Raw genomic sequence first — 27,990 nt, 5'->3', positions numbered from 1 at the left:
ACTTATTTCCCAACTTCTCCCTCAATTATCCTTTCAAAACTGAACCACTTTCACTTTTTTTAATCTCCCTGGATTTTCTGGAAGTTCAAAATAGAAGTTATTGACAAATGCATTTAAAAAATAATTATTCTCATGTTTCTGACCAAGATAATGTCTCTCCTTCTCCTTAAATACAATAAATGTATGTAAATGAGTACATGTTTACAGTAAGACTGACAGATTTGGGGGGATTTTAATGAATGAAAGGCTTCTTTGTAAAACAGAGTTTACAAACAACCTTTTGTTGAAGCTTAGCAATCTCGATATTCCTGTGTTCTCTACCTTGCAGGCTTAAAGCAAAGGAACTGACAGGAGGGGAATATTTATATTTATATGCCTAATTTCATTGTCCTTACTGGTATGGCCCTTAAGGAAGGGCAAACCTTCAAGCTTCTCACCTGAGGAAAACTATCAATATAACACCAACCTAGATCAACAGCTTTCTAGACAAATTATTTGATCACGTGGGAACATTCCTATAACAGCTCATTTAACCTTTCATGGTGACGGTAGAAGCTTCTGCAGCTGAGCTTGTTACTGGTCCAGAGCAGTGAGTGACTGATACCTGAAAGCCCAATTCACACTTAGGTCTTGATTTAGGCCTGCCTGGCATCCATGCCTTTGTCACAGAAATGCCCAAGAACAACCACATCTTCTGACCATCCACAACAGATATGGTCAGCAGCAAGGAAAGTGAGGAACCTCACAACCAGCACCTACAATACAGCAGCCAGTGTCATGTTTTGGGAGTTAAAGCATGTTTAAAAGATTCAGAAACAGCATCATCCTTCCACTGAAGTGCTAAGATTTAGATGCAATAGTTGAGCTCAGATGACATATTTAATGAAAAAGAGGCATTGTAAGCAATGCTAATGACTGCTTTCTGATTTTCAGAGAATAGGTTCATTTGCTAATTATTATTGCATTTTTATCCTGCAACATAATCTTTATTTTGCTAAAGTGAAATATGTGAAATAGACAAACTTCATCATCCATAAATGTAAATTTATCCCTCTTACAGATAAAGGTCTGCTTCTTGACTGCATTGACATTGTGCTCTGTACTACATTGTCCCAAAGCTATCCATTAATACTGCAGTATACTCAGTATTACTGAGTATAGATAGACAGACCTCTCAGATCTTTGGTTCTAATGTAAAAATTGGACACTTTCATTTCTCACACTGCCAAGATTCTTCCAGTCATGAGTAACTTCAGATAAAAAGAATTATCAGCCTACCTCTTAAGATAATGATAACCTAAAAGGGTAAAAGGTACTGGGATTTATGTTTCCAGTTAGAACTTTTTAATAATGTGGGGAAATGATTTATTTCTTTTTTTCTTGTAAGTATATATAACAATGTCTTGAGACAATGTTTCATCTGTAGATCAATTTGTCTCTTCCTCACATAATTCATGAAAAAGGCCTAGGCCAGCAGTACTTTTTATTTTTTTAATCTAGGCTGATCTCACCAAAAGAAAAAAGTAAAACCTGCTAATGTCATAAGAAAGTTTTCCATATCCAGATCCCTCATGCTATTCAAATCCTTCTTCCCTGCAAGATCAAGAATGATTAATAATAAAGAGTTCTTGTATACTCTTTGAAATAATAATATTTTAAATCACAAAATTCATTGCACTCCAGGACAAAATAAGTTTTCAATGAGGTGTCACTTATCATATAATTATATGATTAAGAGAAAATAAAGATTAATATGTAAAATAAGTATTTTCTAATAAAGTCTGGATTCTATTTAGTTCTTCTATAAAAGAATGAAATGACCTACAGCCCTGATTTGGAATAGCTGGATAACTCCCTCTTAATCTTAATGAATAAGGCACAAATGGATTTTGTATGCAAATTATCTGATGCTGCTTACTCTGAACAAGAAAAATCTCATGTCCATGGCCTTACTCTTACGTCTGGCACTCCTTTCTCTACAAATGGCCATGTTTTTTGGCAGTGATGCACAAACTTGAATATATGCAAAAAGGTGAACCTGGAAAAGCAGAGTTCCCTCTTATCAGTCACTGTTCTCTCAAAGTCAGGGAAGAGAAATACCTACATTTCTTCTCTCACATTTTGACCTACACCAGACACTTCATCTAGCCCTTAGAAAGTAAATTTAGAATATCTCATAACTCAAAATAAGAGGCTGTGTTTACACTGAGAACCACAACTCTGAGAAATATTAGTATGCGTTTCTCAATTACTTCTTTGCTTTTAGAGGGAAGAATTAGATAAGAATGGTAAAATAACTGTGAAAACTTATTACTGCTTAAACTGAAATGCAGCTCCTCGTAAATGTTTACTTTTCAAAAACCAGTGAACAGTTCACAAAATTCACATATGTTTAATCCTTTCAGAAGATAAATATTGATGAAATGTTTATCAACAATAGAGTATTCATAGAATCATAGAATGGTTTGGAAGGGATCTTAAAGACCATATGAAATAAATACATGCAAGTCAGTGTGCACTGGAACACGTTGCCCAGAGAGGTTGTGGGGTTTCCCTCACTGGAGATATTCCAGCACCATCTGGACACAATCCTGTCCCCGTGCTCTGGGATGGCTCCATTCTGTGATTCTGTGATCAGCTATTCACTGCCTCTTCTGGCACTTTCCAACAGTGTTTGTATATTGCTCTTGTTTAGAAACCGTTTGTCAAAAAGAGCAGGAGAGGCAGCGCGTCACAACACTAAATATTTTAACAGGCCCTGACAGTCAGAGCAAATGCATCGTAAATGGCTTCATCAAGTAGACCACATGAAAAAGAAATAAATATACACACAGTAAATCCCAAGTGGTTTACTGCATTTTCATTAGTCATTACTGAATTGTAAAATTTTACTATTACTAAGTGTGTTTGTAGTAAGTATATTTAACTATTAAACAGTTCCTGGCTTGTTTTTAAAAAATGTGCATTATAACATTACTCTTTTATTACTGTTGAATTTAATCTATGGTCAGTCTCTGAGGGAAATTATTGCAAAGAACTACTCAGTTACAATCTCAGTGCAGAAAGTTCAGTACTGTGGTATTACAGAGTGCTATGGAGTTCTCAGCTGTTTGCATTTGATCTTTCTTGCATTCATTTCACTTTGTTTTCAAGATTCTGGGATGGGTTTTGTTTGTTTGTTTTTGTTGTGCTGAGGATTTTTAACAAAATCACTATTTATATAAGACTATAATTTCAAGGCAATTTAAGGAAAAGGCAATTTCAGAGATATGTATTTCAGGATGCCATACAGACACTATAATTTCCAGAAAATGGTACAAAGACAGGCAAGTTACTTTTTGTCTTTCTACTTCAAATTACATGTGGTAACTTTGGTCATTTTCTTGTCATTTAAGACAACAATCTAGCACAATATGGCAATTAATATTTCCAAAAATATGGGAAATACTGACTAAACAAGACAAAAATGACAATTCAGAAGCAAAGCATATCACACATTTTGGACTTGACATTGCAGCTCAGCAATGGCCAAGTGCTGCTTATACGTGGATGTTCAAGAATAGTAAATACAAAATGAAGAAAAAGGTATGAATAAATCAGAGTGCCATGGCTTTCTCTAGGCTGTCAGCTATACAGTATTAGGGAATTTTAGAAAATAGTCATATTATCTGAATTATTGTTCTACTTGCAACAACTTCTACAGTGGTAATGACAAGTTATAATATAAACCTGATGAACAAATATCACAGATGTTTATGTATAATACATACTGGAATTGGCGAGCTGTCATCCTTACCCTTAGGGAGCCAAAACTTTGGCCATTACATTTTCAAGCAACTTTCATTATTCCTAGATGACTTAGGTGTTTCTGATGAGATATTCAGAACTTTTACTTCCCATAGATAATCCCTATGGCATCAACAGAAATTCCCAGAGAATCACCAGAAAGCAAACATGGACGCATCACCGTTTCCAGACTTGTAGCTTCCTTCTTGACCTGCAGGTCTTTAACAAAATATTTTTGTTCATCAGGTCATTCCAATATCTATACATCTATCCAGTATGCTGTTCTGATAAGTTCTCCTTCTGCCTAAAAGAACTTTCTTTACCCCACCTCTGCACAGCAGTCTATCATATCCATGTGTTATTGCCTACCATCGTTCCATTTGGGCATATCTGGCCTTTTATAAAGTCCTTTTTAATATCGAGGATATCAATCCCATCTAACCTGCACCATCTTTTATTTGACTTTATTAAAAAAATATATCAATCCAAGAGATAGAAAACTATCTATTATGAATAGAACACTGAAAAATGTCTGGGTGGCTGGAGAAAGGATCAAGTCAGATACACACATCTCCTTTTCCCTGGCCTCTTGCCTATGAAGAGCCCAAATCCCCATTAGCTCATTATAGCACATAACCTCGTGAATTTCCTGGAGCAGAGATGACACTGATACTTCTTTATGAAGTGCCAAAGTGTTGTAAATAAGTGTTTCTGTCTGTGGTGCAGCAACAATACTGAAACTGTCAACACTTCCAGTCTTGGCCAGCTCTCCTCGAAGTTATTGGACACTTAAGAAGAAAACTTAAAAGAAATGGCTATAAAAGGAAAAAAAGCTGACCAAAATGAGACTATAGCCTCATGGCAGAGGACTACGAAGTATTTCATAACAGGAGTTTTGCTCTGCCAGCCCTGATCTGTTCAGACTATGTTTATATGGGGTTTGATGGGCAGGCTGCACAGGACTGCCATGGAAAGCAGCGCTTGCTCCTGTGTGAGTACAGCACTGAGTCTTTAAGTAATCCCAAAGACTTCCCAAAGGGCAATTCACAGAATGCAGCATTTTTCAAATGCACAAAGTCTTATCCTAAACAATGTCAGAAGGAGAAAAGAAAATAAACAGTTTTGCTACTGTAAGAGCTCTGGTGAAGCTACTGACAGTGGATGAGAGAAATCCAGCATTCCAGCTGGGAGTGACTGGGAAATCAAACTCCAACACTCCCCTAAAAGATATTTTATCATTCCATCACATGTGCCTCAAAGACTCAATCTCTCTGCAAAGAGGCCATAAAACAGCAGCTTTAGTGGGACTTCTGATCAGTAATCGATCTCCTGCATTTTGTAAGCACCACACTTGATGCTTGAAGTAGTTATTGCTAGAATTGCCTCAGACATATGTATTACACTGGCTACAATCAGATTCTTCAGAGGAAAAAATATTCTTTCTTTGCTTTATGGGCTATAACAAGGGTGAAAAACCTATTGAATTAGTTTTGTAATTAACATGCTTTGAACTACATTTTAGCACCTTTCTCTATGTATTGAGGAGACCAACACATATGTTTTCAATTTTTAAAAGATTGCAGTGCAAAATATGTAGGTATTAAAAAAATATTTCTCTTACTGAACAATGATATGGAATAATAAAAACCAGGTAATCTGCCAGAACACAGTCCTAATCTGATCCCTATCTGATCACCTAAAATATGAAAAACTATATTCAAAGGGCTATGCAATAAAACCACTCTTACAGTTGAAAGAGTGTTGAGTTGAACATTTATTACTTTTTAACTCAATACACTAATAAAAATAACAGTTTTTGCTAGTCCCTTAGATGAACTTAGGATCAAAGACTAACTAGTTATGTGGCCAACCACTTTCCTATCACTCTGTGTGATGACAAAGAAAAAAGTGCTTAGAAGGAAAAGAAAACTGAATGCTTTACAGCATGCCCAGGAAAAACCCTGATTACAAAGTCATGAAATTTACTAAACCAGGACTTTTTTGACGTCAGAGAGAAATAAAGAGAATGCAGGAGGCATACAAAAATCCTGTTTAGCAATCCAAACATACCGTAGAGGTGGGATATTACTGATGCAGAGATTATGTGGAACAGTTATGGCATAATCCCTTCACAAGTCTCTATTTCACCAGCCTTGAGCATTTCTGTTTTCTATCCATCATTTTCTCACTATCTGTTGGTTTGCTTCTTAAGTCAAGCCTGCATAGGATAATAGGCTACAATTACATTAACCGCCTTTCATCTCAGTTTGAATGAAATTTGTTCTGCGTGCCAGCATGAAAATCTGTCCCCAGTCATTTTGCTTAAGTCAAGGAATAATAAACTCCCTCAGTCCAATAATTTAGCCAATGGTTTATAATACAAAATATTTTTTTAAACTGAGAGATAGTATCAAAAATTAGTACTTAAGAGAAAAGATTCAGTTACAATATTTATCAGTTATGTGTATACATTTTGCATAATAGAGAGTGATTTCTAAAATATTTAAAATACAATCCTTTCCTTGGTTGTTTTCACATTCCTAAGGTCTTTTTTCTCACGTGTTTTCTGACTTGGTTTCTAAGTTGTGCTAAAATCTGCAACATTAACCATAACTTAGAAATGCAAAATATTTTAATGTCAATTGAAAAAGAATTCTGGTGACTGAAATGATCCATCACGTCATAAAAACAAAGTATTTGTTGCATTTTCCATAAATAAGAGAAAGAAATCAACTGATAGTACAGTGGAGAGATGCACTCTGAGGTGAATCCCCTTTGGAGACTATCAGAGTGGAAGAAAAAATCCAACTAATTTACTCTCCATTCTAAGTTTCTTTTCTGAATTTTTGTTTTAAAGAAAATATAACTGGGATGACCCTCTGATTTCAAAGTTCTTCTTCAGGAGGGAGTTTAGGAAAGTGTTTTGAGCACCATATCAGTTTTGAAATCACGGACTATTTTATAAGGTATCCTGAATTCGTCGATTCATAACATTCATATTATTAGTAAGAGTGAGCATACATTCAAAAGGCTAAATATTAAACTGACAAACATTTCATAAGAAAAAGACAAGAACTATAGTGAAATGTCCTGTTTTAAAAACAACATGTGCACAATATGACTTACTGCCAAATGGAAGAAATTTTTGATAATCAGGTTTGGATTCTGGAATCAGAAAGCCGAATTTTCTGTAAGGAATACTCACAAATTTTAGCAATGACTTTTAAATTTGCAGAAAACCATGTTCATACAAAATGTTACCCGGCAGTTTTTATTACAGTGTGATAATAGAACGTATGACAATTTACTGTGTTACGAACATTCAAAATATCAAATATGATACACTATTCAGAAACACAGAAAGCTGGATATATCTGGAAGTAAGATCAATAAAACCACTATGAAGGAAGAAGATGTATTAGAATAATCCTTGGGTTGTACTATTGAATGGTTTTTTTTTTTCCATTTCTAGGCCTGTATATAACTGGAATAGCTCAATTAGAACTTCTACCATATTTATACAAAAGCTACATTAGTCACCATTTCTTTCATTCTTTCTTTTCTCTATGAAAGAAGTTCTGTTTGCTGAATGTTCATTGTAGTTTATGTTAAGGCCAGTACTTAAATGATACCTGTTGCAGAAAATTTCATTTGTCACAAACATAATTAAAACAAGACACAAGAGATTCTTAGGCTGAGGAAATTGTCAAAGGCTGAGGACACACAGGGAGTATGCACGGGTTCAAATATTTCAATTAAAAGAATCAACCTCCTCTGGCATAACAACTAAGTCTAAAACCAGCCTCTAATGATATCAGAACTTTAACTACACAGAAATATTCTAAGAATATTGAGCAGAGAATGAAAAACAGGCCTATTCAACTATATAAAACTGAGCACAGACAAAGCTCAAACAAAAGCTGCTGAAGGGCAAATACCAAACCACTTATGAAGTCACATATTTAGGTATTTTCAAAAAATGTAAGAGCAAAAGCAAAAAAGTAATGGCACAGGAAATGTTTCATAAAGGCATAGGACAAAAAGATAAAATAATTAAGAAAAGAAAAACATCCTAAAGGTTTTTTTCTACCCTAAAAACAGGGTGGAAAATGCATTTAATTTTATTCACATCAGGGTGGTATAAATAAAACAGAAAATAAAATGGGAAAAAACCCCTACAGTGCAATGTACAATTCAACAAAAAATGCATTTTCTTAAAAAAAAATCTTTCACAAATAATGGATTTACATTATTCGCACTTATGAATCTCAGAGTTATTTAACTTACACGTGGTTGGCACTGAACAGCAGCGGAGCTGTTCATCTGTTTAGATGTGCTACTACCTCTTTTATTCATAACTACAGAGGAGGCAATCCTTCTGTTCAACGTGAAGCATTGATTTATACATTTTTCATTTCTTACAATCACCATTTGTCACATTCAACTTTACCTTTCCTCATTAAAAAAACCTCTTTATTTACAAAGTACAGAAAACACCTAAAAACATAAAGAAGGAAAATGAATGAATGAAAAGAAGCAAAGTATTAGGAGTGAAAAAACACTTTGTGGACTTGTTTTGTGAAACTCCAGCTGCTATTCCATAGTGACATTTTACAATTAGCCTCCCAAGAGCAGGGGAAACAAAAGTAAACCATATGTTCCCAATTCTCACCAAACCAGGGAATATCCCCTCTTAAACCTAAGCAACAAGGTGTTATCATGTATTAAAATATTTATCTGAATCAGGACCCAAATCTGTGATTAAATCACGACTCTGCGTAAGAGAGGATAAAATGACCTAAAGGAGAACAAGATGAGATTTTGTAGCAGCTGTTAGAAAGTAATTGCTGCCCTTATCTCCTTACGGATCTTGTAAGAACTCATTTCCAGGACAAATATTTTATTTTAAGTCTTCTTTATGAAATCTGATTTATTAAATCTCTTTCAGCCTGACTGTTCCTTTACCCTTTAATTCTTATCACTTCTCTGTGAGCAAGCCAAAAGTCTTTTCTTGCAGGACAATGAGCCCTTTTTGACACATTCTGTATGTTGGTTTGCCAATCTTACTGCTCTCACTTTGGCCTCCTGCTGTAATCCAGTATTCCTAAATTTATCTTTGCTCTGTGCAACACTGCAAATAAAAAGTTTTGTGGCAGATCAAATTTTCAAATGTGATTATAAGTTTTCTTTGATTCTGAATCAGACTCCTGACAGTATTTAAAACAGCTTTCCTAGCTAAGTTTTTACTCAGCCTTCTAGTACTTTGTTCTTTTCTTAAATTGCTGGAAAATTCCTTTTTTGTAATATAGAAATAATAGATAAAGATGGAGAACTAAATCTTTAAGTCAATCCTTCTGAAGTGATAATCTAAGCCACTCAGGCTCCACTGCTGAAGTTTAGCATATCATCAGGTTCTTGGATTGATTTATGGCCTTGTAATCAAGCTCCCCAGCCCCATTATCTAGTCAGCCGATAAATACCACTTATTTTTCAATACATCCACAAGAAAAAAAAATATAGAAAGCTCAAAATATGCAAAGGTTGTGCAGTTTAATTTATATTTTATACTTTCTAGTGGTGATTACTCAGTACAGAAGAAGAAAAGAATAAGGGAGTATTTCTAATATTAGGACATTATTATCTTTGAGCTGGTGAAGGCAGATAGAATTGCTCCTCTGTTATTTCTTCTTGCCTTATCAGTTATCGTTCCCTGTAAATACCTTGCATGTGATGGAGAATTTACTTTTTGTAACAAATGTTGTGAGTTTACCTTGTAAGAGGTAAAATATTGCATATATTTTTCAGTAATGTTTATTGTAACTTGCTGTCTTTTCAAGTCTACATTATTCCATGTCATTCACGTGATAATGCAGGCTATCAATGAAGGCAAAGTAAAAAGGATGTTTATGTAGGCACAGGTGCTTATATATGTTCTGCCTGCAGAATTCATTATCCCAGGCAGCCCACCTCCTGATTTTTAAACAGGAGTGAAAATAATATTCCTCTTAAATAGACAAAGCTGCAGCAAGGAAGAATATCAGTACAGGAAATCACAATAGATTTCAGTGACCAAATAAAGGATAGGACTTCAACCACACTTCTGAAACAGCCTCCTATTCTTCATTACCTTAATTGTTAAAGAACAACTCAGATACCTACAGCTTTCCAAGCAACTCTAAAATGCTGTATGCAGTTCCCTTATCTACCCAACCATCCAAGAATGGAATTTTTATCTCATTTCAGTTACCCATCATAAATGCAGGAGTGGCACAGAAAGCCTCTGCAGCATCACTGTACTTGGGCCATGGGGAAGCAGGAGAACATGGGCTCTCCTGCAGCAAGGGCACAGGCAGGGCTGGGATGGAAAGAAGGTTCAATAGATAAGAAAACCTGCTTGACTGCCAGATGTCTGCACATGCAGCTGCAGCAGAATGCAAGTTTGTTGGCAGGCTCCTCAGGATAAGGACTCCTTAAGCACAATTTAGCACTGTGTAATTGATGTGCACAGTCTATATAATTATCAGGGGGAAAAAAAAAAAGAGGACTAATGCATTTCTCACTCCCATGTCTTAATACCAAAACACATTTCTTAGTTCTCTCTATGCATAGCTTTAATCTTTTGTGTGCATTCTTCTAATACTCTTGGCAACTACTGAAGCAATTTAAAACTAATAACTAGCAACAATGTCTTAACTTTGAAACAAAAATTGAAACCAGAAATAAAACTATTCCAGTCAAATTTTCATCTAAATGTAAAGGTATGCAATTGGCTGAAAGAGGAAACAGAAATTGAAAATGGCAGTAGGAAGATGCATATTTCATCTATTAGAGACCATAAGAGGAAAAGAAATGCAATCTTTCCATCACCAGGAGATTTTTATCAAATACTTTCTGTAGTACCCACCTGACCTAGACTTTCCTTATTGCTCTATAAAAATTCTTTTCTTCCCTTTCTCAGGAAATAAAAATATATGAATATCACCAGATGAAGTTGATGGATATATCTATCAATGAGTTTTCATCACAACGTAGCTTCATTTCTTTTAGTCATTTGTAAGATTTTGAAAATAGATTTTAAAATATAAACAGGGCATGGTATTTTGAGCAAGTTGAGCACTGAGCAATCCATATCAAGCAAGAGAAAGAGGCATTATTCCAATTTCAAACTTAGCTTTGTGTTGATAGCTCAGAGAGAGATCTGAGCTCTCACACTGGTATTTTCTTTTCCCATTGCTACCTCTACACTTGCACTCCCTTAATGACAAATTGATTAAACCAGATGTCTATTTCAACTTTAACAACTCTTGTACCAATTACTAATTACCATACTAATGGCCTATCAGGTGTGCATTATAAGCCCAGATCTGTGCTGCACAATGGGTATTTTATCTGAGAGTTAAGAACTGAGAATAATTAAGAGATTTTCAGCAGCTTTGAAAAATCATGAGAATTGTAGATCTATTGAGAAGAATTTGAGATTCAAAAAACCAGTATTTTTAAACTCACAATTTATAAAGAATCAAATGTTTGGATTACTATATACATTGAATTTGTGCACTGAAAATAAAGAAACCATGAGTATTTTGGATGGATCTACCTTAGAAAACTGCTGTTCCTTCAAATAAAAACCACATCCTCCATGATGTATTGACTTGGATAGCACAAACCCTGACAGCAGATGCAGAGAGTCCCCTCAGCCTTTGTTTAGTCCTCATCAAAATTCCATCATCAATTGGCTGCAATAAGCAGCAATAGCAACACAACCATTTTAAAGCCATTCAACACTCACTGTACTATTGCAAGCCTGGTTTTCAACAGAAAACAACTCTACATTTCAGTTAACTATCAATAAAATCTATATCATCTTCAAATCATTCAACCTGTGGATCTTAATGCCTAACTTAATACAGATTCTATTGAAAAGCTATTTTCATTGTAATTTCTCCCTGCACACTTTCTCTGTCCAGGTAAAAAAGGAAAGCCTGGAGTGCAAGAGGATTTTTTTTATATTAGTTCAACTCAGGAGAGAAATACAGTGTTGGTTAAATTCCAACTTACCTTCCATTCCATATATATTTTGAATTTTCCACACAGTGAAATAGTAAGGGAAATAGTTATTTTGACAGGCAATATCCTAATGCTTTATTTTATTTGCATAGTGTCCTGATAATTCAAGAGAAAACTATTCTCAAGTAATCCTATTGATATATATATATATACTTCCCACTGGATTTAATTACAGTGATTTTACAACTTTCCAAAAAATCCATTTTAAAAAAGTTCAGACTACATTCAATCAAGTATCTCAGAAAATGATGGATATTAAAAAAATTCAAACATATTAAGTATAGATCAGGCCAAATAATCACTCATTTCTATCTAAAAGGCATTTTCCTTAAATTAAAAGAGAAAAAATGTTTTAAGTCATTTAAAAGGCATAAGTGCTATTCATCATTTACTAAGAATTGATGCTTTGTGCCTCACTAATTGGTGTCATTTCAGTAAGTAACAACTTCATTTAAAAACAAAAAAAAAAAAAAAAAAAAAAGCAAACCCAACAAAAATGGAAAAGGTGAGTTTTGGGGGACAGCCAATACTATTTAATAAGCTCACCATAGAGTCTTTCCTGTCACAAATCTCAAAAAAGGTCAGAATTTACATGAACATGCACAATATACTGTTTTCAGAAACAGCTGGGGTTCCTTTGAAATCATCTCAATTTCACAGATCACTTTCAAATGAAAAGAAATTATCTGTCTCAAAACTCAATATATTTGTCGTCCACAACAATTTTTACTATTTTTTCTCACAAGTGGAGTTTCCATTACTGAGTACTTAAAGTCTAGCAGCACATAATGAAATACCAGTTGTGTATTGAAATCAATGTCTGTAACTAAATCATAATTCTCTTTACAATATAACTCCATTCTCTCTAACCTTCAGCCAGCCAAACCTCATTTGTTCAGATAATCAGTTAAGGAAAATGAACCAATTCTTCTTTCTCTCTAATAAAATACTGTAGAAAAATCTTACTATTTACTCAATACAGTGGTACCATGAATGACTCAGGGAAAGAACTTAATGACGTTTTTTACTAGAATATATTTAAATGCTTGTACCAGAGAAGGTTAAACACCTATTTTATCCTTGGTGGAAACCACAGGAGAAAGGGGAAGCTCTACAAAGAAGCTCAAACAATTAATATATCTCCAGATGTAGCAATCCAATAGTCAATCAGTATTGATTGACTGATCTTACCCTAAATTGAAAACTAATAAAAAAGAACCTATTTGCTTATGAAACGACCGAAAACTGATGACTTTATACAGCAAAAACAATTTTTTTTTTAATTAAAGGTTTTTTGAAGGACACAGTAATACTGCTGTAGTCCTTTTCTTTGGTTATTTCCCTTCTTTCCACAGAACTGACAAACTGCCTCTGTCTGTGATGCTGCAATGATCAGCACGGATGGGGACATGTCAGAGCCCTTTGGTTTTCCTCCTCAGCTATTTTCCAGCACAAAGGACCAATAATGATACATAACATTTTGATAAGCCATTTTTAAATATGATCTGTGTCTTCTGTAGTAGCCAAGATCCCCTAAAAAACACCAAAAAATTAAGAGAACATTGAGAACTCTGGGAACATTGATTTCTGAAATGTTTACATGTACTGAAACTGACCAGTGTTTATGTGTCATGAAGGCAAAAGTAATAAAATATGTCAAGTTCTCTGTTCTAGATACCCAGTCTATAATAAAACTGTAGTAGCAACATTTGTTTTCTGGAAGATGATCACCTTGAAAAGGTTTTGTCCTCCATAAACTTTTGTAGGACTGTTTATTCTCAATTTTTTTTAATCTCCTTAAATATTTGCCTTCCACAAAGGAAATATCACTTTCCTCCCTTCTGCTCCATAGTTAATTGTCCAAAGCTCACTGCAGTAGCAGTAGCCAGCAATAATAATAGTGATGTAGAGGGTTGTTACTGTAACACAGCTCATATTGAATTTAATCAGTTACAACAGAGCAGTATATAATAGAATTTTTTAAAAGAACTCCCTGAAATATCTGGTTTTGTCAGTCACAACTCAGCTGATGGATTTTTTCTGATGACAGCAGGATGAGTAGCCAGAAAAGCCATCAGTTATTTTCTTTTCTTTCTCTAAAGTGATCTATTTATCTTAAACCAAAGTAGTAGGAAGGGTAAACCAAATTCATACTGTACTGGAAATCTGTGTTCTTTCTCCTCCCTATCTGCAGAGTAATTCCCAGATCCTATCCTACACGTAGCAATTTCTGATTGAGAGAAATTAATTATGGTGAGATTAATTATGGCTCCCATGAACAATGACAGTTTATAATCCAACTCCAGCAACATGAAAGAACAGAATAATTATATTAATAGTTAACAAAGGTGTTGACCAGGATAATCAAGCTGCATGTATTTATGTTTTGTGGAGACCCCAGCACTACACCTGGCAGAAAGGACAGACTGTAGTGTTGGGGGTATTTGGTTCATGCAGGTGAGGAAAGACAAAAGCCTGGTGGAGCCACATGTTGAAAAGAAGATTGTCTTCACTGCCAGCAGCCTCCTGCAAGTGTTTTCTGGAATTTAAACACTCTATTGGCTGTCTTATAAGAAATTCTCCAGTCTCCTTTTTAATTTCCTCAAAGCAGCAAAGCCAGGAGATGCTGTAACTGCAAACACTTCTTCCACGGGGCTGGTGCTTTACAAGAGCTGCTCATACTGAGTTCTGGCTTATGTGACCGATGTTTCTCAGCATCCCTAACTCTTAACTGGGTTCCAGTCCTGGCCACAGAGCAGCATTCCCAGGTGCCTCCATTGCACATCCTGAGCGATGCAATGCAGCACAGCCCCATCACTTTAAACTGCTTGAACTGGGGTTAAAAAAGACAACCTCAAATTGTAAGTCATTGCAAACTATTCTGACCCTGTCTGAGATTAAGAAAAAGCACTGGCTATGCAGATATGTGCAATTCTGCTTTAAAGCTAGCCCTAGGCAAGATGTAAAGCCAGCCCAATCCACAAAGCCCTCTGACCTCCTCCTTTCCAAAAACAAGCACAGAAACTAAAGCTACAATGCTGCTGGGTAAGACAAAATCAGACTCAATAATAAAGCAATTTTATGGCAGCCATATCCTCCCTTTCTCTCTTGTTCCTACTAATTCTTCCATGGGGCACAGTCTATGCTTTTTTCTCTTTTTCCTGCATGAGTATACATCAGCATCACTCCCACTTCTTATTTCATCTCAGTCTGAACTCAGTACCTAACTAATTAAAGGCAGAATAAGTGTCTTCATCTTATATTTAGCTTTAAATCTTTATGAGTCTATTTCAGACATAAAGAAAATGCAAACTTCTCTGTTCTTTTCAGCTGTGCTATTCTATTTTAATAAAAATAGCAGTGGAAGCATTGCCTTAACTGTACATCTCTAGACAACTGACAGTTTGCACCAAAAACCACTAGCATGTTATTTAAATATGTTTGCCTTACAACAAATGCATCCTGAGTACTGGAATTCAAAACAGATCTCACTGGCATGGGATCTGTGAAAGGCCTGGGCTGCCTGCCCTGTTCCACTGCTCCACTGCTATAACCTGCACTGAGCAAACCAGATTATTCACATGCCAGTCCCTCAATGACATGATCATGGCATTGGAGGAACAATTGTTCAGAAAGAGAGATTCACTTCTTCTGAAAGAAAATCCAGCACCATATATTTTTCAAATAGGAAGCCAAAAAGATATTAATTAAATCTCTATCCAGCATGCATACAAACATAAATCAAGTGGGCACAAGAGACAAGGACACTGCTTGCACTCCTTCTTTAGCCAGGAGGCTTTGAACAATTGTAAAAAAATAACTGTTTTGCTCTACACTTAGCATTTTTGGAGGTAGCCTGAAAAGGAAGTAATGATTATGAAATATCTTAGAAAACAGCTAAAGCCCAGTGGGGCAAGAGGATTCTCCTCTGTTAAACTTGCCAAACCAAAAGACATTTTTATATATTATGGAAGATCCTAACTTAGAAACCAAAACAAAATTACTTCATTCTCATGAAAGAGAAACTCTCATGCTGAAACCGCTCTCCATTTTCCAGACAATTACTACTAAACTCAGAAAGATAAAAGGCATAGGGACAGAACAGAATGAAGTCTCAAGGTACAAAGCTCTTTGCAAGGTGCTTTGCAGCTTCTCCCTCAGCTACCACCTCATGCTCACTTCTGCTCTGAGAGCACTGTCTTCTAGGAATGATACATGACATTCCAACTCTCATTTTTTATTTCTGCAAAACTGAACAATTTCCCAAATAAAATGTAATGTTTGGATGTAACAATGCTTAACAAAGTGTAGTTTCACTTACAGATAGCCTGCAACTCTGAAAGATCCCAGAGAGCCTCATGAACTTTACATATAATATACTGAATATACCAAAGCAGACAAAGTGAGCCTACTGTAGAACAAAAAAAAAATCAACAGAAAGGCCAAGAGTGACATACAATACTGCCAAAACCCGTATTTTCCTTTTCTTCAAATTTTAGATCTCAAATGTTTCAAGTGCCTTCTGAGGGTTTGAGCCATTAGAGTGCATTTGGGTCATGCTCTGAAGCTTTGAGATTAGACCTATTTTTTAAATGAAAGCTGCAATTTAAGAAAAAATGATTGATGTAAGAAACATGAATTAAAAGAAAAAAATAGCTCAAATCCTTGAAAGATCTGACAATAATTACTACATGTAGAGCAGAAAATGAGTACATTTAAAACATAAATGTACTCATAAATGTTGAAGTAGGAGTTTTATTTTATTGTTCTCCTTAGAAACCTAATGATCCAGCACTGTGAGAACTAGCTGAGAGCATGAACCTGTCCTTACAGAGGCAAGCTGAAATTTTCAGGCAGTTAAATGAGAAGAGAGGCAGTTGCTAAACCCACCAACATTGCTAAACTCACCAGCAGCTGCATGACAGATTTTGCTGTAATTCTCCACCAAACGTCACAGGTAATGGAGTAACATGCATTAGCATGTCAAACTTTCCTCTTAAACTAAAAAAATCAAGGTCTGGACTCAGCAGGAATAGGTAGAAAACATCTCCTATCAAATACAATCAAATATGTTAAACTAATGGTGAAATGTTATCAAATGACAGAAATACAGGGAAAAGCGTTGAAGTCAGGGAAAAAAAAAAACCAAAATGCTGTTCCTGTGGTAATTTAAACCACTAAATATTATACTTTTAAACTTTACTTTAGAAAACCACCAACCACCATGGTAACCAGTATTAAATGGATTAGACCCTCAATCAGGAAAAGGCACTTTCTCAATAGAGTAAGGGGTTTTTTATTAAATTTCCAGCAATAAGAATTCCTTTTTGTCTATTTGGCTTTGTGATTTGTGTGTGTGTCTGTGATAAAGGAAGTTCAAATCAAGTGAATTTATTATATGATTGCTGCCAATTCTTCTCCTACTGAAAAGCAGCAAGAGAAGCTCTGTGTGGAAATAATTGGGAAAAGATTTACTCTGCTATCTGAAAATAAAGCTGCAGTGATATCAATAGAATGGGGAATTTGACTCTTAACCCAGTATATTTTTTACCTGTAAGATGAATTGTACCATTCTGTGGAGGGAAATTATACAGAAGAGTATGGCTGGATATTTTAAAATCTTATTCTTATGTGCAGCAGACTATCAATAAGTGCTTATTTTTTATGCACAGATCCTTACATTATTAAATAGCTATTTAAAGCTTACATACAGGAAAGATTTTTACCAAATAAATACCGTATATTTTCATAAATAAAATAGTATTTCTTCCACTTTTACATCAGGGGTATGTCTAAGAAATCAATGGTGTGGACATTTGAGCAATACATTTTATAATGTTGAATTTATCCTTCTTACAACTATATAAAATACACTATGAAATGTGAGATTGGAAATCATATTTTTCCCCCAGTATTTTCCTTCCAACAAGTAATGCTTCACTACAGAGGTTTTGAAGCCAAATCTTAGCCCAGTTCTTACATGGTGATGAGGAAAGCTACAGACACATCACCAAGTGAAGGCTTTCACCTGCCAGAGCCCAGACTTACTGAAACTTCTCAAAGAATTATTTAATTACTCACTTGATCACATAATTTTAATATTTTTCTTCCTTGCCTCCAGCAAAATTTCTCTCATTTAATATCAAAATTTGAACTTTGAAACATCCCCTTTACATTTTCTGCACATTCCCACAAACTTATTCCCTGAAAAGTTCCCTGTGCATAATCCTGCATATATGGATACTCCAAAACATATGGAATTTTGAAAACCTCTGTCAACAGAATTCTATGAGAAAATAAAATCAGCAGCCAGTAAATCAAATGTTAGAGAAAATTAAATAAAACAACTGCCTTGAAGCAATAGCTTTCCCCTGAAAATATGGTTTAAATCACCATGATTTTCCTGTTAATACCAACTGCATATTTCATTTTCAAAAAATTAAGGGGAAAAACAAGAAATCAAGTATTTTTATTTGTATCTAGTATTAATATTTACAGTCTAGTTACTTAGAATAATCAATCCATTCCAATAATTTCCTCATGATCAGGAGATTACTAACAGTTTTTACCAACTGAAATGACCAACTTAACAGAAACAAAAATATTAACATTTGACAAATATATGATCATGTGAAATGATCATATGACCATGATCATATATGGTCATTTAAGAAACATTGTAAGGTAGAATACAAATGTGTAAAAACTTTACAACTTTACTAATTTTAATTTCAAATGGCACTGTGCTGCATGCCATCCAACAGCACAATCAAGGATTTAATGCAACTGAGAGATGAGTATGCTAAAAAAATACACAAATAAATAAAATAAATAAGATCTTACATGAAAGTACAGAGTTGATAAAGTAGGGAGGGAAAAATAAAATAAAAATAAAAAATGTTGTAAACTTTCCCAGATTTCATAAAATCTCTGCCCACAAGGCACAACAGAGCCCTGCAGCTATGACTTCTTAATCAATAGGATTCTTGACAGAAATATCAATCCATCTTTCCCACTGAACTGCCAGAGTTTGGAATTTTCATTGAATTACTTATTTTAGCAAACCACAAGGTTGTAGGTTTGCTGCTGAGGTTTTTAGCCTAACTAGTCAGTAGCAAAATAACCCCAAAAAATTCATCCAGAGCAATGGACAGCAGTATTCCCACTTTGATTCAAGTTTCAGATTATTTATACAGAATATAATAAAGTAATAAACACAAGGAAAGCATTGAGCTGATTTTAGTTTCTCCTTATCGTCTAGATAATGACTGCATATATATCTTATGATACATTCAAGAGAGGTTGTGAGTGTAAAAAATATTTTTAAAGAGGAAATAGTTTTCTATTTTTTTAAGCATAATACAAAACAAATCAAGTTCATATTCTTCATATTAAGTTTAGAATGAGCATGGGACTGCATTCAGTGACTCATTAGTGATTGGTTTTTTAAAATTATTTTTTAATGATCTTCATCTCCTGATGTTCTAATGAAATAGATAAAAAAATATTTGATTGAAACTTCCATACATGAGTGAATCACTTCTAAACAACCATGAGAGTGAAATGACACAGTCTAACTATTTCCTCCAACTCAAAATCTGTGGTTATTTGCTTGAGTACCCATGAACCGAACAGATATCAATTATTTCATCCCAAAAAACTCACCAACACTTAAAATATCAAATGCTTAAACACCATAGCTTGCCCTGGACAAGCCTTTGATTTGTGTATGAATCTAGAACAGGAACACATTACATGTGACTAAAAAAGAGATTTTTCTGAAACTCCAATTTTAAGTTCACTCTTGAAAAGTCAAAATTCAAATTTCTGTTTCATCTGTGTTGTGGAATTGCTGTAACTTCTGATGAGGGAATTCTGCAACTAGGAAAACCTCTTCTCTTCTAGTTCAGGAAGTGGGGTAAAAGAACCTTTTAGGATAGACAAACTCAGGACAGCAGACTGATACAGCTGAGCAGCACAACCACTCACATGAGACAAAAGTTCCAAATCAGAGTGGAATAAACAGTGATGAAACAGACACAGGACAAATAACACCAGCAACCACAGACATACATGAAAGACAGGCTGGGGTGAAGGCCTGAAAAGGGTTCCTTATGTGCAGGGTAGTCAGTAAAGAACTGGCATTTTCAGCACTGAAACTGTTTTCTGTGGTTCAGGTGTTACCAAGGACAGAGGAGAAATTGTTGTCTTTTTCTTCCTGTTCTTTGTATAGTCAGAATGGCATCAATTCAAGTCCAGAGCTGGTAGCTGATAATCAGATCACTCATTAACACCTAAAACTGATTAATTGTATGGGCACAAAAAGAGGGAAAAAAGACTTCTCAGTGAAGACTTAATTTGGAACTTAAAGATATCATCATTCCAGCTTTTGTCATGATAAAATTTCATCACTTAGTCCTAATCTTGATTTCCCATCTCATCCTGAGAGTCTTCAATTAGCTGGACACCAAGTCCCAGAGGTAGCAGGGGAACAGTAGAGCTGCCAGCACAGCTCTTTCTCACGGATATACACAGATCCTCTGCATCAGAAATTTTTGTTTCTTTACAATTTATCAAGCAAAGTGTTACAGGTAGGATCCAGGCCAGTTCACTGAGTCTATCAAAGACAAATTCACAAATCCAGTGTAAGTGGTGTCCTGTGGCAGGCAGAGCAGAAGCTCCTGGCAGCTTCCCTGCTGGGGAGGAGTCAGCTGGATTCATGTGCCTTCTCCCCAGTTCCAAACAAAACTGCTAAGGTAAGTTTGTTGTCAGACACTACTAAAATAATTAAAACTGCAAAATTAATAAAGTTCCTATTTTAAATAACATGGTGTACCTGATAGAACAGACTGAAAGAAGCATCTTAACTTTAAGGCTATTCACAATTAACTTCAATGTGCTATTTGTAGTATTTGATAAGTTACTCTACTTCAGCACTTGATTGTTCTCAGGGCTCCATTTGTTGTGAAGGTGCAAACTCTTCCTCTAAAAACAAGAGGCTATTGCAGTCCAAAAAAAAAGAGTACTTTCCATGACAGGTCTACACATTCCTATGGTCTTGATTTTATGATGTGGGAAAATGTCTAAAACACCTTAGTACGGTTCCAAAACCCTAGAAATTATATCACTGCAGATTCCCAACAAAATAAGTGACAAACGTAATTAATGTAATTACCAACTCACATGATTTTTTTTCCTTACACTAATGTTTTAAAAACTTAAGAGAAAGGAAGATAAATAGAAGTAATTCAAGTTTGTTCTTGGAAAAAAAATTGATTTTTAAAAAGTCTTCAGTACTTTCAAAACATTACTGAAATTTGTGATGTAATTCTTTTAACTAAAATCTAAGTAATAGTGAAATTTCCTGAGAAATGTAGGGAACACTACATCCACCACTAAACCATCTGCAGGTCAGTCACAAAACCCAGTACCAAAACAACAATATGAAATGGGAAAAATAGTGATTATTCACTAATCAAGGATTGTAATAACTTTAGGCTACATTTAATTGTACTCACAGTTGACACTGGTCTCCTTTGATTCCCTTGGTTGTGCAGAAACATTTTCCTGTTTGCATGTGACAGATATTTGCATGTCCACTGCATGTGCAAGCTGTAAAACCAAAAAGGAAAAATGAGATTTCCTCACTCATACTTAATTTGATAATTAGGTGAATATTCTTAGATTTTAATACTTCATCCCAAACACATTTCCTACAAGCTCTATTGAAATATATATCTAGGACTACTTAAGTTATAATGTTTTTCAGAAAAATTCACTAGCATATCACTTACTTTATTTTCTGCAGAGTTAAAAACTATTCCTGCATCATTAGAGGCTGTCCTCCACACCTTAAGTAGCAGCAGTTTGAGGAAAGCAATTAAAATCTACCATTTCAATGTGCAACCCAGAAAATTATTCATAATTCATCTTGGCTACACAGGGTGAAATCCTGACCAATGACAAAATCCATTTAGCTTGAAATGTCTAATTAAAGTGTCATTGCAGATGTTTGGCAAGAGATCTAATATAATTGGAACTCTTGCTATTTTCAAAAGTGAACAAAAAGAAATCTCAGAAACCATTTGAACAAAGGCAGAGCAAACACTACAGGTATAGTCCTCAAGAAGAGTTTTCTAGAAGCAGACAACTTTTAAAGCTCCTGGAATCTGAACTGAAGGAGAATCACAGGAACATCATCACCCCCCCACTCCACTTCGGGGCCAAAGAAATTCTCTCCACATTGGTCTGCTCACTGCCACTCTTGCTGCCTGAGAGATTCTCACCTCAAAAACATTTTCCAATTCCCAGTTCTTGAGCTCTCTTCTTCCTTTTCCTTTCCACGTTTATTTGAATTTCTATCTTGTTTAGGCAGCCATTTTTTATTCCTAACCAAGTGTACCAAACTTACTAATCTCTCCCTGGTAAATGTGTCAATACATCCCCACATCAATGGAATGACTCCCTACTAATATTCACATCACACCCAAAGTCCTTCTTTTATCCAAAGTAACTCTGAACCCACCATGATGTTCATATTAGGCTTTCACTGAAGTTTTAATTATGACTAAGATAAAGGATTTAATATACGAGGTCCTGCTTGGGAACAGATATGGTACCAAGTGGTGACCTGTATAAGATAAAAGTTTATTTTCTGTTTTATAATCTCATATTGAATTCCTATCACAGACTGAGTTTTAAACTTCCCTTATACTGATAAGGAATAACACACAATAAATCCTTCTTTGACAGTGTCCCATCCCATACACACTCTCACCTCTTTGCCACAGCCTAAGACAAACAGAGAAAAAGGTACAAGACAATGTAAAGCCTAATTAAATGTAAGATATTATTGAAATAATATGCCCATTTCAGGACTTGGTTTGTTCAGCCCTCAGAGCTCATTAAATAGCCAGCTGAACTTAAAGAAGAATTCTTACTAAGGAGGTGCCAGGCATTCAATCTGTCTGCAAGAAACACCAGAAATTTCTGTGCAGCACATAGCAATGTGTGATGTTTTTCTCTGTTTCATAAAACAACACCTCTGAAAAATACCTGCAGTTACCACAAAATCCTACATGTTGTAATTCTGCTATCCTCTTGACACTCTACATTAAATGTTCATTGAAGTGCTGCCACTACATTATCAGTTAGGTTTTTCCAAATCCATTCATGTTTTCCACTCTACATTTATAGAATTATTATTTAGGCACTTTAAGCTGGAAAAGCCTCTTCACAAAAGTTAATTTTAATTGTGTAAGTCTTTGCAATGCTTTCAGTGAAAAATACAGGAATATATTTTTAGTATCTTATTTTGCTTATAGTTAAGTACTCTTCACAGTGATGCTCTATTACAAGACAGCACAAAAGTTATAAAGGAGCTAAAAGGGTAGATCCTGAAGCACATTCCAAAAGCTGTCAGTGTTTTCACAAATATAAAAGCTATTGCAAACTAACCTTAATTGATTGCTCCCACAATTATTGCTCATATAATAGGAAGCAGATCACAAATGTGGAAGTGGAAAACATAAGTGATTATATAGCAGCAGCTCTTCAGTGAACATTTATTACTCTCATTCAGCAAGTTCCTATTATTAACCTCACTGTTCCTGGATAATACCAGGGAAAAAGACAACACCTTTGCTTTACTTTTTAAATCTAGAAAAAAAATCTGTTTCACAGCAATGAAAGCATATTTTAATATGCTTTTTATATGCAGGTAATTATCTAGGGTTTGCAAGTGTGCGATGAACAATGGATTCCTATCCATCTGTGGATCTCTATGTGGGAGTAACCAAAAAAAATTTCATTTCAGCCATTGCTGCTGTTACTGAAGCAAATGTGAGTGCATGCAATCAAAAAATGCAATAGCAGAGCAGGATGATATTTTAGGATATTTGGAAGAAGACTGACATTCTTCCATTACCCCAATATTTCTGTATTCCTCTATACATATTTTCTTTATAATTTTCTATTTGTTTCTCTCTGCTTAACCACTTTCAGTGAATGGTTACTCCTGGGATAATAATGCAGCCAACAGTTAAAACTGCAGCTAAGGTAGGATCTTTCCCAGCCTATTGCTACTTAAACTAGACCAAGTCTTGGGATCAGTTTTAAAATCATATTTTGTACCAATCATTGTCAGCTGGCAGAAATCAGGAAAAGAGATTCAATTTATATTTTCCATACTTTTCTGAGGCCAACACTTGAGTTCATTCACTGAAAGGGGTGTCAAGAACTAGAACAGGCTGCCCAGGGAAGTGGTGAATTCACTGTTCCTGGAGGGATTTGAGATGTGTGGATGTGGCACCTGGGGATGGGGGTTAGTGATGGGCTTGGCACTGCTGGGGTAATGGTTGGACTGGGTGAGCTTAGAGGTTTTTCCCAAACTAAACAGTTCCATGACTTTGTGTACTTTCTGCTGCACCTTTGGACAGAAAAAGTGAGTTCAGACAACCTCAAGTCTTCCCATAATAATTCTGTGCATTCATCTCCTACTTGGGTTTATATCATGCACGCCTGCTAACTTAAATACTTAATTATCATGCTTTTACCAAGAATTAAATATTTAAAATAAATAATCTATGGCTCACAATAAAAATCTGCATAAAAGGTAGAATTTAAACATTTCTTTTGTTATTTTTTACATATTAAGTGAAATGATGACATTAGAGCTTTAAAAACAAGAAGAAAACAACTCATCCTTGCAATATCTACTCTATTTTAGGGAAATAGCAGCTCAAAATACTCTTTTGTACAACATGCAGATTCTAAGTGGAACAGAAAGATTATATGAAAACAATATAATCCAGTAGAGCAAATCCATGCTGCAAAATCACAACCCTATAGAATTTATTAAATAATAAATCCGCTGTATGATTGATTCCAAGTTGCCAGCTCAGCATATAAATGTTCTTGCTGACAGCAAAAGAATACCCATCACCATTTCCATGCAGTGTGCATTTTAAACAATTGAATTTAAACACTGATTGCTTAGCCCCCATCTCCAACATACAGCTGCAAGAGCATTTTTGCTCTCAAATGGAGCTCACTGCAGACGGTGATTTAAGTAAATATGTTTGCTTACATGAAAGGTTGCTAAACCAGAGCTGTACATGGATAATTACCATCAGACACCTTGCTGATGTTTTTTAAAGGAAAGCTATGACAATACCTTTAAATACTGAGGTGTGATACTTTGTTAATTTTACTAACATTCAAGGCATACGTTAAATCAAAAGAAAAGGAAATAGAGCATTTCTTGTAGGTTAGGCTAAGTAAGAAATAGCAAGTATAAACTTCTATTAGATCCAAAATTTTAATGCTCAGTTTCCCTGTAAATGTTCACCTATGTAATCTATTAGTCTACTCATGTGGCAACTGCCCTACAGAGACTATTTTCTACATTAGGAATATTGCAAAACTGTCTAGTCACTTAATTCTCTAGAAATGTGTATTTAGCTAGAAGCCCCTGATACCCTTTTCGCATTCAACAATTGCTTTTATAGGAAATACATCCATTCGGCCTTTGAGACAGGAAATCTAAAAGCAAAAAGATGTGCCCAATAACACTTCTGCAATATCACCAAGTAGCATTAAAATTAAGCTAAAGAACTGCTGTGAAGGCAATGATCAATAAAACCAGGAGTACAAAAAACAAAAAGAGAAAAAGCAAAAAGATGCTATTAGAACATACTGCTGTACATGCAGTAATGGAATTGTCATTTTACAGTGACATGATTATCCCCCAAAATAAATCAGTCTTAATAGAAAAATTAACACATATAGGACTAAATGTCTTGTTTTACTGTGTGATTTATATTTCTTTGGTCTGAAATTAATTTATTTTTATAGTAGCCTAATAGCACAAAAAGAAAAAAACACAGGTGTACTAACACAGTGCTAAGGACTGTGAGACAGAGAGAAAAGGCAAACAGAATAGACAAATATTTTGGATTCCTGTCACTCAGATACCCAACTTTAAGTCATATTAAAACACAGACAATTTCACTCGAGCTTGAACTAACACTACTGAGATCATGTGACCACTGGTAAGGCAAGTATTTTTTCCTGAAAAGCAACAGTCAACAATCTGGAAATCACAGGTGTCACTTCCTTAGCTTTCAGGAGTAAACATACATTCCAGAAGTGGGATATTTATCCTAATAAACCCAGAAACAACAGACAGGCTGATTATCTGTGGCAGAAATCAAAATTTACTTTGGTTCAACCTAAAGACAAACTTCTTCAATTAAAGGCTTGTATTTGTTCTTTAGCCATTTTTGCTCTGGTAAAATGGCCCTGCGGTGTTTCTATTTCATTATTCCTTCTGTTCAAAGCATTCATCCTGAAAAGTGAACTGATTTCTTTTGTTTATTTGTAATAAATACCTCTCAAGCAATCACAGTAAAGCTGTCTTTAATCATCAGCAAGTAACAGTATAAAGACAGCTTGGAAAATCATAATTTTCCTTTATAGAAGTAGATAATGAAAATGCAACACACGAGATTAACACTGAAAGAAAGAGAGGATCTTTTTTCTTGTTAGGAACTGAGCAGAATCTTAAACAATTAACAAGAGTAATGCTGTGCCTGAATTTCTCATGCCAATACTGAGCCATTGCACAGAATTTTTACAGCTTGCTGTTGGAATAATATGCATTTTCTACCAAAAAACATGCTGAACAAAAACATTGTCACATGAACTCACAAAATACAGTAGCAGCACTTTCATGTTTTCCATGTTAATCTGTTTGAAAAACTGAAACTTTTACACTAGCTTTGAACACAGAAAAATGAAAAATTCCAAGGGAAATTAATAATACTACTTTATTTGGAGATAAGTTTAACATGTCATACTTATCAGTTTCCTTTTCATTCTTTACACTTATTCATATTTCTAAACATAATATTAATATTAGTTGCCAAAAACTAAATTGCCTACAAACTTAGACTGGGCTAACCTACAGATTTTAAGAGTTCAACTCAAAACTGAAGTCTATATCTGATGTATGGGACAGTTTTTACATATCCAAGCATTTAAAGAGACCCTTCACAAGAGTCAAAATATCTCTTCTTAAATAACTCTTAATTTTCCTCAGCTGTGAAGAGATTTCTCACATGAAAACACAATAGAAAACTGGAATTACTTAAAAAGGAAGTAATTTCAGATCTGACAGACAAACTTTTACCAGCTTTAGTAAAAACTAAAATAGTCAGTCTTGACAGTTATTCACAAAGAGAAAACATAAAATGAAGATTTTGGATACCTTTATGGTCTAATGTCCGTATTGAGATGTGTTTAAGACTTTTTCAGACAATAGAAGGCCCAGTACCTACTATTATTATTATTATTGTTGTTATTGTTGTTATTATGTCTTTTTAAATTTTAAGACAGCAGCTTCTGAACTATTTTGGAAATTCTGGTCAAAAAGCTCCTTTCATCAAAAGGCTGTTAGTTTTTCCCCCATTCTCTCTAAAGAGAACACTTTGGTAGTTATAACAAAAAAAATTAGAAAGATTATTATAAAGCAGTATGAAATGCAAAAGTATTTAAAAGCATTCAAATGTTATTCATAGAAGCCTGAAAGGTAAGAAAAAATTCCAATCTAAGGTGAAAAACATCTGAAGTCAACAACTGGTGATTGCAACTATTTGTGTGTATGTGGTCATTCAGAGTAAAAGCCCAAAGAAAAGAAATGATTTCTACAATTTATCAAGCAAAAATGCCACAAAACGTAAAGAAGTCAGCAAATCATTTCCCTCCCTTAGCCATTAGGATGTACAAAATACAACTGATTTTTAATGTATTCCATTGCAAGGGAGGCTTTTTTTTTTTTCCCCTAAATTACTAATGTGGTCTGGCATCATAATGTATTTCATTTAGCACTCAGAAAATGAAGACAGAATCAACTGCAATCAAACTGAAATGCCATTACAAGTTTTTTTGAGGATCTTCATTCGATCAGTTGAGGGATGAGTTGCACAATGTCTAAAAATCTATTTTCTCACCAGCTATGGGGGGTCCCAAATCCCCTCTAAGGAAAGGGGTGACATTTCAATCCAAAACACATGTAGAAGGGGAGATGCAGAAATTAGAAACAAGCAAAATTCCTACTTTTTCTATTGCATTTGGGAC

At 34.9% G+C, this 27,990-nt stretch overlaps 1 protein-coding gene across 2 annotated transcripts in view; it reads right to left on the bottom strand.

The window, feature by feature from the left end:
- ATRNL1 (attractin like 1) overlaps positions 1 to 27,990 on the bottom strand; it is a 429,920-nt gene that overhangs the window by 277,929 nt on the left and 124,001 nt on the right. For both annotated transcript variants that reach the window (XM_058028925.1, XM_058028926.1), the window contains exon 20: positions 21,372 to 21,465. In XM_058028925.1, coding sequence (XP_057884908.1) covers positions 21,372 to 21,465 — 94 coding nt within the window. The remainder of the gene's footprint in view (positions 1 to 21,371; positions 21,466 to 27,990) is intronic.

Source organism: Melospiza georgiana, chromosome 8 (genome assembly GCF_028018845.1).
Source record: "Melospiza georgiana isolate bMelGeo1 chromosome 8, bMelGeo1.pri, whole genome shotgun sequence".
Classification (NCBI taxonomy): domain Eukaryota; kingdom Metazoa; phylum Chordata; class Aves; order Passeriformes; family Passerellidae; genus Melospiza; species Melospiza georgiana.
The sequence above is the reverse complement of the archived record's forward strand: the minus strand, read 5'-3'. Positions and strand labels throughout refer to the sequence as shown.